The sequence below is a fragment of the Chelon labrosus genome, assembly GCF_963514085.1.
Source record: "Chelon labrosus genome assembly, chromosome: 21".
Classification (NCBI taxonomy): domain Eukaryota; kingdom Metazoa; phylum Chordata; class Actinopteri; order Mugiliformes; family Mugilidae; genus Chelon; species Chelon labrosus.
The window spans coordinates 17636716-17653832 of record NC_140354.1 but is presented as its reverse complement, the minus strand read 5'-3'; the positions used below and the strand labels follow the sequence as shown (position 1 = coordinate 17653832).

At 42.8% G+C, this 17117-nt stretch overlaps 1 protein-coding gene across 3 annotated transcripts; it reads left to right on the top strand.

Annotated features, from left to right (window-relative positions):
* Positions 1-2508: 2508 nt before the first annotated feature.
* LOC311506373 (uncharacterized protein) lies at positions 2509-13012 on the top strand. Of its 3 annotated transcripts, none has more exons than XM_084570310.1 (4): positions 2509-2933; positions 8740-8764; positions 10833-10914; positions 11537-13012. In XM_084570310.1, the coding sequence occupies exons 3-4, from the start codon at positions 10869-10871 to the stop codon at positions 12364-12366; spliced, it is 876 nt and encodes a 291-aa protein (XP_084426436.1). In that variant the 5' UTR covers positions 2509-2933; positions 8740-8764; positions 10833-10868; the 3' UTR covers positions 12367-13012. The 3 variants fall into 3 exon arrangements, with proteins under 3 accessions (XP_084426436.1, XP_084426435.1, XP_084426437.1); XM_084570309.1 differs by having other exon boundaries at positions 2509-2944; XM_084570311.1 differs by lacking the exons at positions 2509-2933; positions 8740-8764 and having other exon boundaries at positions 10567-10914.
* Positions 13013-17117: the final 4105 nt, after the last annotated feature.

The following is a 17117-nucleotide window of genomic DNA, read 5'->3' as shown; positions in this document are numbered from 1 at the left end:
GCCTGAAGTCATCATGTGGGCTCAAAAAAGGACAAAAAAAAAAAAAAAGCGAAGAGCACACAGGGAGAACTCCCATCGCCTCATTTTCAGGCACGAGGATGTGAAGTTATTGGGCGGTGCATTGACTCATCAGGCAGCCCCTCTGTGGCCTGAAGCAGATACTCCCTTATCTCTGGTGAACTACAACAAAACAGCCATTACCGGTGAATTACGATACATCTCAAAGGATTTTTAATCCCGGTGACTTCAAAGAGGAGAGTCCTTGAGGTGAGGAGCTTTGATGAGAAAGCGTGAGAGAAAATCAGTGGCAGCAATATGAAGTTCATATCCTGAAATCTAAATTAAATAGATAAAATCCTGATGTCTCAGTTATTCGTTTGAACCGTATATATTTCGGTCTTCTTTTGTCTTCTTCGTTTTTTTAATCTTAAAGGTGAGGTGTAGAAATGTGTTTTCAACAGGTGGAGCTGCCGCGCACTTTACTGCCCCGGCTGTTTTGAGAAAGTTCAGAGTGCGAGTCAAATGTGAGAGGAATGCCAGCTATATTTATCCAGAGCTTCTCAGTGTAGGTCGACCTCCCACTCCGCCTGTCTGAGCTGAGGCTCTTGGATCCGTGAGTCATTCTAATCAATATCTGGGTAGTGCAGCCAAGTCTATTTATCACTTCTACTCGCATTTTTTTCTGAGATAAGGACCGTTGGCAGAGTTGTAGCTGCAGTAGGGTTAGGGTTAGGGTTTGGGTTTTGGTACTTTGTGCAAGTAACGTAGATGTTGTTTTGTAGTCCAGCACAAAACATCAAATGACTCCCTCTTCTTTTAACTCACAGCTCCTAATTTTCTTTATTATAATTAAGGCAGCAATGTGGTGACAAGAGACCAAGTCACCAAGTTAAACTAATCTGAACTTTGAAGCAACGTGATGGAGGTGGTGACCAACTGGAGCAACTGAAGTGATTGATAGCCTTGTGACGCAAACATTAACCACAAGGAAACACCGTCCACAACTTTGGTTTATGCCACCAACTGGTAGCAATGGGTAAATCCAGATGGAGATTTTCTTTTCAAACAAAGCTAGCAAATAGAAGAGCTAGCCCCGTCTACAAGCTAGCAATAGTTTAATGATTGTTTCACTCAGAAACATTTTGGGTGGGAAAGAAAACCAAATGTACAAGGGAGCAACCAGAGACAGGCAGCTTCCAAGCAACGGGTCGCCCATCAGTCCATCAACCAAACCAGAAATGAACTGATCCTAATTACTGCCTCCAGAGCAAAACCCAGATCAAGCGCCACTGTCGTCCACACACTGTGACAGCTAATAGCCCCGAACAAGCTACCGTTTGGAGCAGCATATCTCAAAGTCAACGCGGAAATGTGATTTAAGCGACTCGATGGGAAGTTTTTAAAACGGGGTCAACATTTTTCTGAGAATCAGAAGAGAGGTTTCACACCTCTCTCGTTCCTGTGAATCATAAGGAAACGAACTCTGCACTCAACACTTATTTAGCTCATTTTACTGTTTGCACATCTGCTTTGGGAAATTCTCAAGCCTCAAAGAAAACTATACATTTTTTTCACCCATTTTAAACACTTTATATTTTCTTAGGAGCAATTGGGCTTGGGCCTAACAGCCACAGACATACACCGACATCAGGAATAACATTATGAAGACCTCTCCCTTGTGTCTCCAAAACAGCTGTGACTCATCGGAGAATGGACATGGGTTTTCTAATGGGCCTTTGGGTCCTTTGGGTTGAGGAGTGGGGCCATCCCACAGGTACTTGATCGGTTTGGGATCTCGTGAATCTGGAGGCCAGGTCAGGTGTGTTTTTTGAGTTGTTCGTAAACCCTTTTTGTGGTTGCATCCCGCTGGGGACGGCTGCTGCCATCAAGGAGCGTCATTGCTCGGTCTTGGTGGGTGCTACATGTCTAAGTAACATCTACATCAATGCCAGGTCATAAAGTTTCCCAGCAGAACAATAAATTGTCACAAGTTTGTCATTGTTATTCACCTGTCAGTGGTCATAATGTTGTGGCTGATCTGTGCAATATTTGAACGTTAATAATTGCATCTCTCTCCCTCACATTCTCTTGAATCATCATTTTCAGACAAATCAGGGATGAGACAGGGACGTAGCGGTGAGTCTTTCGTTCTCTCTCTGTCCGCTCCAGTCTGCTTTAAACCAACATGAACTTTCATCCCACGTCAAAACAACCTCGGCGCACCAACGTTGTTCAATGTCACTTCAGCGGAACGCTCTCACTTGATGTGCACCGCCCCAAGTGATCACACACCCACACACCCACACACACACGCACACACACACTCACAAAACAAAACAAAAAAAAAACATTCCCTGGTTAACTTTCCGGCTGATGATCACTGGGCTGTGATACGAAAGGTTTTGGGGGCCTGAGTGGAGCCTGCCTGACCTCTTTGAATGTGGAATGAGCCCAAACACCCACTGTGACCCACTTCACCGGAGACAGAGAACGCCAGGAGTGGTCCTAAGCTCGTCCACAGCTTCCTTTAACAGTTCAGATACAGTGTCAGCATGCATGCGATTCGCTGTGTCACTGAACTATTTCTTTCGGCAACCCTGCACCCTGCCCAGCTGTACTTTAATCTCTAGGTCGCGTATCCTAAAAATATCCCCCTTCTTCTCCCCCTCTCTCTCTTTCTCTCTCTCTCAGTAGTACACTTTCATACAGAAGAAGTACTTATATGTAGGGGCCATGACAGCAAAGGAGGCGTTACCAAAACAAATATATTAAAAAATGGGTGTAACCCACGGTCATGAGTGCAGGGCTCTCGGATCAAGTTCTCTTTTGGCTTTAGAAGAAAATACAGCCGTTCCCGCAGGTCACAATAGCCGGCTTTCTTTGGACTAATTCAAGTTGCAGGATATTTGGCTGTTGAAGTATTTCTTTAAAGAGTATGTGAGGGGTAAGTAATGATAAAAATGCATGTTTCAAACTATAGGAATGCCTTACAGTCGTCTATATGCTTCAGCATATTTACATTTTCTGTGATAGCTTTGCATTTGCATTTATGAAAAGAGTTTTCCTGAAAAAGTGCAAGTAAAGTATTTGAAACGCTTTAAAACACATAGTTTTAGCCACCTGGCTAATATTTTGCTTCAGTTGCACTGTTATTACTCCTCTATTCGGTGAAATAATACAACATCCGAGATAAGAAAGACAGAGCAGCTCAGACATTTTGCCTTCAAACTTTTTTGCATTCAAACATTTGACCTGTAACCAACAGGGGCGTTGACAGCAGGAGGACGAGGAGAAGGTAGAAGTTAATAGGGTGCAATAGGCTAGTGGCATATCTCAAAGTCAATGTGGAAATGTGAGAAGTTTTATGCCTCTCTCGTGTCTGTATATCATGCAACATGACACTCACTAATTCAAACCACATTCGGAGTATCCGAGATTGGAATCGGGAATCCCTCTGTTTACATTATTTGGAACGTAGTGTCTGTGGAGACGTTCCTGCACGAATCACAAGCAGTGTTATCCTTTCGTTCAACGTTCAAGTGCCTGACGAACTCACACAGGTGACACTGTTTGTATCTCTGGGAACGCTCGAAAAAGAGCCTGCAGTTACCACTTGCTGCCATAGGTGTCGCCAAACACAAGAGAACTGAGATTTAAGTTGTTACTTGGATGAAATGACCCTTTAAATCCCCTGAAAAATGAATATACCAAATGTTTTTAATTAGTTGCATTTCTTGTTTCTTAAAAAACAAAAAACATGTTTATGTGAAATGATTTTTAGCTTTTATTTTAACTTTGTGTTGCCATATATCTCTGCAAAATGTGGAATTACTCCTCGAGAGGTTTTATTCAAAATGCGATGGAAAGTATGGGCAGGGCTGCACAGCTTTTGTTTTCACCGGCCTCCCGCCCTTCCAGCTGCTTCATGTTAAAAACTGACCACCCTCACGTCATGTCATGTGTTGGGACTGCCAAGAAGAGCTGCTTGCATGCTGACGTATAGCTCAGATGTTCTGGGTGGGGTCGCTTCCTTAGGGCTTTGATTTAATCCCAACAGCACACTAGGAAGGTCGTCACATGGCGCGTTTCACTTCCTTGTTTCTGTGTTAACTCGACCAAGAGGAGGGAACAAATCACGTTAAAACTCTGGCTCTTCCTGAGAGAAACATAAGGACTGTTTTGGCACTGAGCGGGAATTCTTTGCTGCGAGCTGCAGCGCATACCATTAACTGCTTGAGCGTTGCCTGCAGGATGAGCCCTTCTGAAAATACACAACGCATAACAACCTACATTATCTATGCCGCCAGTATTCCCTTGCTGCGGCATCATGCACGCTGTCAAATCCTCCCACACAAACAGAGTGCAACACATCTCTGCCTTCTCCAACCATCCGCTGCCTAAGGCGTCTGCGATGCCAGCGGCATGGACACACCATCCCCACTGCAGTTGAATGAGTTTAGCCTGAAGGTACAACAGCGCCTGCCTTCATCGTTATGGCAGCTAAATGTGAGGCAGGATTTGTCTTTTTTCTATTATTTGCCACAAGAAGAAGATGAAGGTGTTTTCCACTTTTACTACATATTTGTATTTTCCTGAAACGCCCGGAGAGTTGAATCAATCCGTCCTGACAAAGAAGGAAACGCGGGCATATTTTGCATAAATGTGTTGTTTATTCATAAATTTAGTGTTTTAGTAGCTAAAGTAGCTTTTGGAGTAATTTAAAGCAATAGTCATACGTTTCTTTGTTTTCTTGCCAAGGGCTAGAGGAAGAGATCAACACAGCTCTCATATCTGCACAGTAAATGTGAAGTGATACAGCCTGCAGTTGGTTAGCTTAACTTAGCTGACCTGGATGTTGCAAAGAAACGTGCCTACCAGCTGATCTATAGTTAAACTATAATCACAAACTATATTGCACTTTTATCATGGGGAGGAGTCACAACATGTTCAATTTACCCTTCAGTTAAATCAAATATAACATGTCGGTGACACGAGACAGCTAGCGGAGCGCTTTTTGACTGCACACTTACGCTTTTCCTGTCAAACCAGAGCTAGGTATGAAATCCAATCTGATCTGATTGGTCAGCTCCAATGACCTTAGCAGGTGACGGCCATACATGTTCAATAATAATAATAATAATAATCATAATAATAGTAGTATACGCCCCCTAGTGCAGGATGAGTCATCAACATTTTTAAAGCAATCCAGGAAATTATAAACTTCAGAATATCATTAAGAATATTTAAAAAAAAAAAATACTTTTTTGTAATTGTTGGGAAACATGTTATGTCACTTAAAGGTGAATTACTGTTTTTTACAGCCTGGACCTTATTTCTGGCATAAAATACGACCGTTTACTCACCCATATAACTTTTGTGTAATTTATAGTTGTTCAGAGATATTTAGATCTGCGTATATCCGTACAGTGGGAGTGACTGGGGCACCGGAACGCAGCCTCTAAATAACGCATTATCTGCCGTGAAACTCGTTCATTTCACCAATATGTTGTTATCGTATGCTAGTGCTATTCCCTGTTGAGTCTGGAATTACCTGTTATCATCATCCGGGGCCTGTAAGACCCCGGGCGATGACAACAGGTAACTCTGGCAGATAATGAGTCATTAAGAGGGTGCATTTCGGTGCCCCAGTCACTCCCACTATATGGATATACGCGGATCTAAATATCTCCCAAACGACTACAAATTACACAAAAGTTATATGGGTGCGTAAACGATCATATTTTATGCCAGAAATAAGGTCCAGGTTGTAAAAAACAGTAGTTTACCTTTAAACATCAAAATTTATTTCATGTGTTTGATGTTGTGTTTGACAACAGGTGTTTCAGGCTGTCGCTCCCACCGTAGCCTTGAAAGAGTGACAGATCGCATTGAGCCAGATGTCTGGTGCAAAGCGATACCTTTTCACTCTGTCAGTCTCAGACGACAAGCAGTCTGCTGGACTTACTCATCCTCAGAGAGATTCAAAATGGCAGCACGGCGAGCATGCTCTGCCAGCAAGTTTGTCTGGTCTGTGAACGCGGACAGACGGTCCCATTGTGCAATGTGTTTGTTTTGGTCAAAACAGACCTGACCCATGAACCCCCTCACCCAAACACCAATTGTCCAGTTATAGCTTTGTGGCCACAACTAGAAAACAGAAAGCAGAAGGTGACTAAAATGAGCCAGTTGTTAGCTGTAGGCAACGTTTTCATCCACCGGGAGCTAATGTTAGCTTAAAATCTTAGCACGCTGCAGCTGCCGTATCTGCAGGAGGGGTTCTAGAAATAGTAGAAAATGCCAGACATGTGTTCTACTTTTGGACGTCTAATAAAAGAGCTGCCAAAAAAACAAGAAACAGTGAGTAGCATTACACATGTGGGAGGAGTTCTTGGTATATTTTGCCATTTTAAATGGAAGAAAGAAAGTGACTCTTACAAAGTTAAGTCAACTTAGGGAGTGAAAGAACTCTACTTTTTTATTTTTGAGTAATATTTAATTACCATGGCTCTTTATTTTCAATGGTACAAGGTAATTAAAAGCAGAATTGTGATAAAAAATGGCAAATGATAAAATTTATGGGAAACAAATTCACTGTGCAGTAAAAAATATACGTTAAACTGTAACTGCATGGTGAAAGCACATGTTAAAAATTAAATTACTATCAAATATAGTTCGTTTACTATCTATAATGTACCATTATTGCATGCATTAGAAAGTCCGCCCTCCCTTTATCAATATGGCAGTTGTGCTGACGCATCACTGCTATGAATGGCTAATGAGGTATACATCTACTTTATGGCTCTAATTGGCTCCAACAGTGGCCATTTAACTGTCAAAATCAATGTCCACCGATTACTTAAGCGACGCCCATATATTGTATAAAGCGATTTGTCCCATGTTATGGTCGTTCCATGCTCTGAGTCCATAGTACCTTTCTAGTATACTTACCACTCCAAGTATTTCCCAATGAAACAAGCAGAGCATAAAAATACTGCTAGTGTATAGACAGTGGGAACTCTTCTTGTCATCACAACTCTCTATTTGAAGAGAAAATACCGCCAACAATGCTGCTCCTTTGCATTTACTGCTAAGTCATTTGTGGTGTTTCTTAAAGTAAAGGTTAGGGGATCATTCTTCTTTACATCTTATGTGAATTAACTCTATCAGTTGCTCCTACTGGTCATTGCCACAGCCGAAGTTTAGATTTTGTGCCTGTCATTTCTGCAACTCTGAATTGCATTGAGACTCGCTTTCGTTTCTTGTCACGACATCGCATCTAGTCCCTTCTTGTGTTTACGCCCCTTTAGCGCACAGTCTGTTGAGATGGCAAGAAGAGGAGGTCACGCATTTAGAATTTAGCCCGGAGCGCTAAAACATCACTTTATGAATAATGTGGACCTCTTGGGAAAAAAAAAATAAAAAATTACAAAACAGTCCGTCTCGTCTCTTGACAGACCAGCATAGGCTGTGTCTCTCCCGGCTGTCTGTCCCTCTGTATCGTCTTCTTGAACTTTTCCTGACTCTAGAATTCGCACGCAGCAGCCTGAGACACATTTCAACAGCTCCTTTCATGATGATTTAATCACAAATTTTACACACGTCGGAGAGGTCCATAACATTGTGACCACTGACAGGAGAAGTAAACACCACTGACCATCTTGTGACAAGTCAATGTTCTGCTGGGAAACTTTTGGACCTGGCATTCATTCGCATTGACGTTACTTAGATGTAGCACCCACCTAGACCAGACCAGCACAAAAACACTTTAGGAACAACTCATAAAAAACATGAAGAACAGTACAAGGTGTTGACCTGGCCTCCAAATTCAGTAGATCCCCAAAGTATCTATGGGATGATCCACAGAGGCCCCTCCCCTCAACCCATAGGACCCAAACGCCTGTTGTCAGACACCACAGGACATCCTCAGAAGGCCCATGTCCATTCTCTGATGAGTCACAACTGTTTTGGAGGCTCAAGGGAGATGTACGCAATATTAGGAAGGTGGTCATAATGTTATGCCTGATCGGCGTATATTCATACATTCACAGGAAGTATGGTATATCTGTCACAGATAACACTGACAAGTTGATGTGATGCAGCCTATAGGTCTCAGACATACACACTTCACTGCTCTGAATCATTTATGTAATGAGCTCTGATCTCTTTCTGGTTGTGTTGACACATATTATTTCGGTGTGTGTGTGTGTTTGTGTGTCAATGAACAAACCAAAAGTCAAAAGACGCCTGAGGAAGAGACAGAGGAGGCAGCTGCTGCCAGAAAAGAGGCCTCTCAAGAAGAAAAACACACTGAATAAACCGTGCAGCTGCAGCCAGAACACTGTCTGGTACAATACGCATAGAAATGTAAAGCCAGAGACAAATGTTAACAAAATCAAATAAACTTTTAATCACAGAAGAAATTGCCCCAGAATTTGGTGAATAAATATTTTACAGCTAACCGATGCTTATTTGATATTAGTCTACATTTCCCAGACACAGCCTCTTTTTTTTTTGCCTCAGTAACACCGGGGCAAAATTATCTCAGCGCCTCTTAACATGACAAGACCAAGCTTGGTTCAACACTTCTCTGATGATGACTGTGAAATATTTATGGCAGAGCTGAGGGAAAAATAAAAAAACAGGCTAGGAATGAGATGAGTGTTGCAGACTCTGTGTCGGTTTTAAGTGTCCGACCGTGGAGAGCACTTAAAAATGCCTCTTTTCTTTTCCCCCCCACAGGTCGGCTCTGACAAGGACGTACAAGGTAAGAAGTCAGCTGCACAGTAGTCGACATTAGCTCACCATCGGCCTCTGTCCCCACTTTGTCACTCTCATCACTACGCCTGCCTTGAATCTATTCTCCCTTGGCAGAGGATAATTTGCCATAACTAAGTCTTTGCCTGAAGAATAATCATTTAAATCGGTGTGACAGAATGGAGCCGTGGCTGGGAAACAGCTTTTCTTTGACTGTAAGGACGTTACTCGGATTCCTCCTGCATGTGACTCTCTCTGCCCCGCAACAGCATCACCATTATCGCAAAGATTATCACCACCCCAGTTCTGATATAAGCAAGACCACAAGCATCTGAAAACAAATCTAAAACTAAGACAACTCTTTTAAATTTCCAAGTGACACCTTCAGGTTTTACCCACAAGGTCCACACCACTTGGATGAAAGGTCTTCAAGAAACCTCAAAAAATCCTTTGTTTTAGCTTTTTGTTTAAGAAATACAATGACCTGGATGACTGAGAACCTTCACACATGTTACAGGTTAATAGGATTTCCATTTGGAACCAACACATAGATCATAGAAGAAGAAATATAAATTGAACTCAATGATGTGTAAACAAGACATGGCCCTCTAGTTGTCGTCAATCATCTATTCAGGCTCTTTGTCTGTAGAGACATCTAGTGGCCACAAATAAGTATCAAGCATCTCATGAAAGATTGCCCACTGAACAAAAGAGATGTCAGACATCCCTCCTCTTAACCTGTTACCTATTACACTAATCAGCCACAACATTATGACCACTGACAGGAGACGTAAATACCATTGACCACCTTGTGACGATACAATGTCCTGCTGAGAAACTTTTGGACCTGGCATTCATGGGTGTGGATGTTACTTAGACATGTAGCACCCACCTTGACCAGACCAGACACCCCCACCCCATAGCAATGACACTCCATCAGCAGGATGCAGCCTGACACAGGAACACACACAAAAAACGCTTTAGGAACAGCTAAAAAAAAAACATGAAGAACAGCACAAGGTGTTGACCTGGCCTCCAAATTTACTAGATCCCGAACTGATCAAGTATCTGTGAGATGATCCACAGAGGCCCCTCCCCTCAACCGATAGGACCCAAAGGCCGCCCACTAACAACATTCTCCTGCCAGACACCAGAGGACACCCTCAGAAGGCCCACGTCTATTCTCTGATGAGTCAGTTTTATATCAACTGTTTTGGAGGCACAAGGGAGACCTACACAATATTAGGAAGGTGGTCATGGTGTTATGCCTGATTGAAAAGTTAGTATGACTCCTTGGCCTGAAGTTCAATCTTAGAGGAAGCCGATATTTAGTTTTCCTAACTCTAGCTCATGCTGAGAGACCTCATAATGTATAATATAAAACACTCCCTTTCTCACGGTAGAAGTTAATTTTCTAGGAAATATGAGCATTGGTTGTGTACCATTAGCATTAGCAGTAAAAGTCCACCAGTCATTTAACATTTATGAGGTTTGTTTTACACTTAGAAGCTAAATCTGGCTTAGTTATGTTATAGCAACCAAGCTACTTGGATGAAACGTCTTCAAGAAAATCTACAAGTCCAGTTTCCCCTTATTTCAGCTTTATTACATTATTCTTTGCATATTACATGATCCTGGATGATTGAGAACCTTCAAGAACGTATATCACCACCTGCTCCTGCATATCTCAGCATCATGCTGATGCCACATTATGAAAACGATCAGCTAGCATTAGCCATCTCCTTTTCATTGGTGCAGTTTGGTGAAACTCACCTCAACAAGGCATTTTGCACCCTGTTAGTTACCCTTCGAATCATGAGAGAAAGTAAGGTACGTCTTAAACAGAACTGGAAATGGAATATCTCTATCCATCATTGCAGAACATTAACACAGATATTAAACCAATAAAATTACTAGCACAGACCTTGTCAGTCAGTTTGAAAAGTCACGCACCTGAGGAAAAGTAATGTACAAGGCGCCATCATAGAATAAGAATACATGATTGGCTTACAATTTTGATCAAATGTCCTAAATAATCCTCCTCCCCCTCATTTCCATGTATCCATTTTTTTTTTCAGTGAACAAAAAAAGCTGTGGATCACTTCGTCGTACAAATGGCACAAAGGACGTTTCATGAAACTGGCCAAGATGGCCGATCAGGTGAGGCGCATGAAGGGAATCTGTCATGAGTAGCCATACATCGGCAGATTTGTGCTGTTATAGGACTTTCGCAGTGGTTATCCTGTGGCCAAAATGTTCATAACTAAACACAAGTTGACAAACAGAAACGCAGGCGAAAGGCTATCCCCAGTTATTTGCATTACTCTCTCTGCCCTTCTCTTGCAAATGATGGCCCCCTTTTATTTAACGTTGCTCCGTCCAAGTTCGCCCCCTCGGGGTCCGACTTAACGATGGGGCTGCAGTGAAAGGCCTGAGAACGATGTTATATTTAGCCCACTCGTTATTTCTGTTCGTTAATTTGTCATGCTCACTGGAGGGCTGTGTTAGGAGAAAGAGAGAAAAAAAAAAAAGCATTTTGTTCATTGTGTTCCTGTGATTTTTGTTGTGCCGGCTCACATTAGTCCCACAAAGCTCTGTTCCTGACCTGGCATTAACCTTTGGACCTCTCCCCTTTTAATTAGACCAGGGGATATAAAACACTTACGGGAAGTATAAAGACTATAACCTGGGAAATGTTTAATATTCATGTATAATTTGGCCTGGAGAGCTGTGTCGCCCTCTTGCATTTGAATTCAGCTTTCTTTGCCTCTTGTGATTGCAGTCCTGGGAATGTTGGCGGTGCAGGTGGAGAGAGACCCCAAGACAGGCGCCACCGTCGTCAGGTCAGTGGCCCCTGTGTCCACGCCGACCGGCGCGCCACAGGCTACCACCATCTTTGATGACGGCAGGAAGAGCATCCACACATTCGGCGGGTCGCCAGGTCAACCTTCAACCGAAGAGCTCGGTCAGATCTTGAGCGCCATCGACGGGGTCGGCCTGAAAGTGCTGCTGGATGAGGCCGCGGTTGCACCAATGACGGCAGAGACGAAGATAGACAATGTAGAAGCCAAGCGAGCTAAAGAGGAAAAAGTCCTGTCTTCCACCTCCCACCACGCCGCGTCAAAGGATAACGGGCTCTTTAGAAGTGACCCCTCGGAAGTTACCATAGAGAAGTGTGCTGTAAGTTTGGCAAACACCGATGATAAAACCATGTTGGCGGTTCCAGACATAGCAGAAAATATTGACGAAATAGATGCTGAAAGGTTGGAGGAAGGTCCAGTCACGCTTATGTTCCTGGGATACGCCGACGCTTCAACTGACCAAGAGGACCAAGACGGCATGATCACCGTGGAACGAGTGATGATCACTGAGGACGGGGAAGAGCACGTCCTGGGACCTGAAACGTCTGCTTCACTTCAGCCACCAATGGATCAGGTAGCAGAGCGAGAGGTTGGGAAGGAGCCCGGAGCGTTTCAGGACATTCCCCTAAATGAAAGCGGAGTTAAAGCCCAGGGAGCGGAAGGTGATAATGGGCAGCACAATTCATCTTCGCCCAGTATAGAAAAGGAAAAGGGCAAGCGTAAGACCTGCCAGTGTTGCTCTGTCATGTAAGAAATGATTGAAAAAGGAGACTCTTTACGGAGGAGACTTCTTTTTGAAGTTATAAATTTGCGCCATTTGTTTCATACGGTGCTTTTCATTAGATATCAGATTAAATGCTTCACTGCTGCCTTAGTGACTGGTTTGAGAGCACACCACTGGCACCCACATGGCTGTTAGCTCCACCAGTTGACCTCACTTTGCCAAAGACAGCGACATTTATTGAGCTGTGCGTCTTTTACAGCAACTGAGACTGCCAGCAGCTCTTAAAGACTATTAAACTCCGCTTCTACCCCCTGGTGGACAAAGCTGAGAGCTTCAACATGCCCTCCTCCAAGCATTTATCTCATTCTCGTCTTTCTCTCAGCCACAAGACGATACTGTATGTTTAGCAGTGTATTATCCTGCAGGAGCACAATAAGCCAAATACCCAAAGAAGCTCATATTACAGCTTTGGTGTGAGTCATTGTGTCCACTTTAATTTTTAATTGTAAGAGTACAGAAAAATGAGTTAGAACTGTAATGTCTTTGGATATTTTTTAAATACTTACAAGATTTGGCTGTAGCTACCACTGAGGACACTGGGGATTTTAAGTTGTACAGTTAAACATACATTTTACATGGCTCTGGTGTATTTCAATGTGAAAAGTCCTTTTACATTTCGAGAATTAAACTACATTTTGGGAAATATCCCTGTTCTCTTGTTGTGAGTTCAATGAGAAAGGCTTCTGATGTCTATACAGCAGCTTTTAATCCACAACCAGCAGTTGGTTAGGCAGAGTTTAATCTAAGAACCAACTGGCTATCATCTGAAGATTTGGTGTCTAGGGCAAATGTTTTATGAACATGTTGATAACACATATCCGGTACCAAAATTAAGCTTACAGGTTTTGTATATCTGCAGCTGGGTTAGGTCTGGTCCATATCTTCCCGTCATAAAACATTTTAATCCTTCAGGTTTTTCTACTGATTTAACAAACAAGATGTTTGACTAGTCCACTAGTCAGTTTGATGACTTCACTGCTGTGCCATGACGCTTTAAGCGTCAAGTCGACTACTCACTGATCATGTGACAATAACAACACGGACGCCTCCTAGAAGACAGTTGAGGAACCCAGTGGATTATTGCTGCAAACTAGTTCAGCGGTGTGGAAATCTTCCAACATGCCGTGGAGTACTATTAAATGCTATTGATGGTGCTGAGTTGCTGCCTGTTTTTATACAGACTATACATATCTGTGAGCTGTCTGTTCTCAGCATATGTATTCAGGTCAAGAATGTAGATGTCATTATTGCAGAGCATTACTTTCTACTGCGTTTTCATTCGTGACGTCATCAGTGACTAGTCGGTGTCAACTTGACTTTCATCACATTTGAGTCGTACATCCACTGGTGCTAAAATTAACACTGATCATCTCAAACTAAGTATTTAAACTGTTTTAGGCCATAAGTATACATAAATTGCGAGAATCACTCTGAAACCCCACTATCAAAATATTACACGGAGGTCCAATTTGGAAGTAATCTATCAGCTCATCAGTTTTTAGGCTTGTTCTATTATTTATGTTTGGATGCTGGATATTCAGCGTTGCATGCTATCACGGCAGTGCACTGCCACTCAAAGAGGAGGATTTTGCTTTGCTCACGTGACACAGAGGACAGGACAGGAGGATACGTACAGGTGCTAAGCAGATCATCTGTTTGGTTTATATTTCCTTTGAGGTTCATGCTATCACGCACAGGTGATGACTGCAGCTCTACAATCAGGTGGGTGTCTTCTTTGAAAACTTCTGCACGATGCATAAACCTTTATACTTCTTTCTTTCTTTCTTTCTTTCTTTCTGAGTAAGTGTCCGGTTATATTAGTAGAGCTTTGTCTGACATTTGCAAGAAAAAACCTTTGTAGTTGAAGATAGAGACTCGTCAAAACATATTAAATGTTGGTGAGAATGATCCCGTGTGCATGTAAACTATTAGCACATAAACCCTTATCACATTTGTTGCCAAACAGAGGATACTAAATTCCTAAAATTACATTTAAATGTCTTTTTTTAATATATATTTCTGGTTACATGTCTATAATATATATATATACATATATATATATTTATCATATATGTATAATAGTATAGCATTGATATAACAATACAATAATCTTGAAAGGTGGATGTAGCGGAGTAAACAGGTTTAAGCTCATTAAGGCGTATTAATATGTCCTGTTGCTTGAGCTCTATATACAGTGTGATGCTGCTGCTGCTGCTGCTGCTCCTGCTGTTGATAATCCTTCATTGTGACTGGCATTAAGCCTCTGAATGCAGGTGTAAATATAGACTAACAGATTTAAACCTGCAGCTCAGGAAACCAGATTATGCACGGGCAACATTTCCATTAGAGAGAACGTATGTCAAAAAAGTATTCAGTGACACAGTGTAGTTGCTGCAGGGGTAGTTACGGTACAGATCTCTAACAGTGGCCCGATGAGGGTCTTATATGAATAATTCTCAACAGACAGACTGGTGATGTGATAAGAGTCTACGATCGAGCGGGCAGATATTGTACACAGTGACAAAACAGACAGAGGAAAGCCGATTACTCTTTCCCTTTGTCAGCAGAACTGACACTGCTCTAGGTCCACAGTGGGAGAGAACAGTCACCAGGAAAACACAACAGCTGCATTGCTCTGATTAAAACAACAAAAAAGTGATGGAGCTACAGATTGGTTTGGTGCTTTTAAACATGCATATTCTGCAGCACGGTGGCACAGTGTTTAGTGCTGGTGCCTCACAGCAAGAAGGTCATCGGTTTGGAGAACAAACAAAATGGCTACTCAGTCATAAAAACATTGTTCTATGAACACAACTAGAGGTCAAAAACTGCACAGGGTACCCTTAAGATGCGCTGTGATTTTTTAAGTTGATTGTGAAGCCCATTTTAAACCACTGAACATAAAGTTGGATGAACATAGGGGTTACCAGAGGCTGAACAACTTGTTGTTGCCCATAAAAATACAAGTAGGCCATGATCTTAATCTAAAAATGATTATCAACCTCAATGACACTTTCGTATGTGTTTTCTGTTTAAACCTAAGGCACTTAAGGGCAATACAGAAGAAATACTTCGAAAGCTTGTCAGCATGGAAACAAGAGATCCTACACCCAAGCCTGAAAGTCTGGTCTCCCAGGATGACAGTGATGTGTGGGTGAATATGAACTCCCACAATGTGAGCAGTCACACGGAGAGTCCACCAGCAGCCTCTGGTGAGAGGCTCCACGACGACACTAAAGTAATCCCCGCTGCTCCTGCAGTGATCAGAAAGTACCACAGTGTGATGGACGATGAAGGTGCAGATGATGTCTTCATCCCACAAGTGCTTCCTCCTCCTCCGTGTGGCATGAGTCCTTTGTTGCCAGCAGAGGGAAGCACAGGGGCAACAGCCAGTTATTCTGGTGTGACCCCTTCAGATGGGGCCGCTGACGCCACAGAGGCTGAAGCTAATCCCAGCGGCTTAGACCGGCATCATAGTGAGAAGCAGTTAATGGCAGCATGGACTGAGGAGGATAAAGTGAAAGTAAATATAGTGCAGACCTCTAAAGAGTCTATGGACAAGGTATTACTGTCCAATGACAAGGATGCTCCTCCTCTAACGTGTGAGGACCAAACCCACGTGGATGAAACAAGCTGTCTGACTGAAATATGCCAAGAGGAAACTGGAATAAAACATCATGACGCAACAAGAAATGAAGAATCAAATGCAAAACCTGAGGATACTGTAATTTTCAGTGAAGGACAAGGAAACTGTGCAGAAACTAATGCAGAGAAAGACAACTATCCAAAACAAATACCTTCAAACCACGAGGAAACCTCTGAAAACGAGGGATGTTTGAGTAAAAAGGAGGACAAACCAAAGTACGAGGACATATGTGGTCTTAATGAGAGAGACTCAAACTTGACAGAAAGTCTGGAGACAAACGCTCCACCACAGTCTGGTCTCAATGTGAATGATGATGATTTTGAATCCTCCGAGCAACCAGAGCTCTGCAAATACAACCAAAGCAGGACGGGAGCAGAAACCAATCAGCCACAGGTACTTGACTTCTCAGAGGGCGTGACCAGTGACGACGGAGAGCATGTCGACAGCAGGTCTTTAGACTATAACCTCACAAGGTGTGACTGGGTGAGGAGAGAGAGTGGCTCTACGGAAATGCAAGTGGCACAGGTGACAAGCGAAGAGTCAGAAGATAGAAGCAGGAGAATATCTAATGATATCCTACAAGGAGAGCAACTACTTCAACGTCTGCAAATGCTGCAGCAGAGACATGATGTACATTCGCCGGAGGGCTCTCAAACCACTGAGCAGGTTGTGAAAGAGACGAGAGGTGAGGGAATGGGTGGGATTGAAGTAGAAGGGAGAGGAAGGGATTCAACAGATGAAGAAGAGAAGGAAGAACATAGATTCTACACTGTTAAGGATGAGAAAGAAAATACTTACCTGACAGAGAAGGAAGAGAATGAGGGTAAAGATGTGCTAACTAAAGTAAGAATGTCTTCATCCTTAACGCCAGGGCAGCCAGAGCACAAGAGGCAAGCTAGGACAGAACCAAAAGACTCTGATGAAGATGAGAGGGACAGCTGGGTACCCACAGATTTGTATCCTACTGACCCCCATGAAAAAGCGTCTTCTGAAATTGAATTTCCGTCCAGCGGACACAGATTCTCAGCTGCTGAGACCTCCATTGAGAAGCAGATGCATGAGGCAGTCCAAC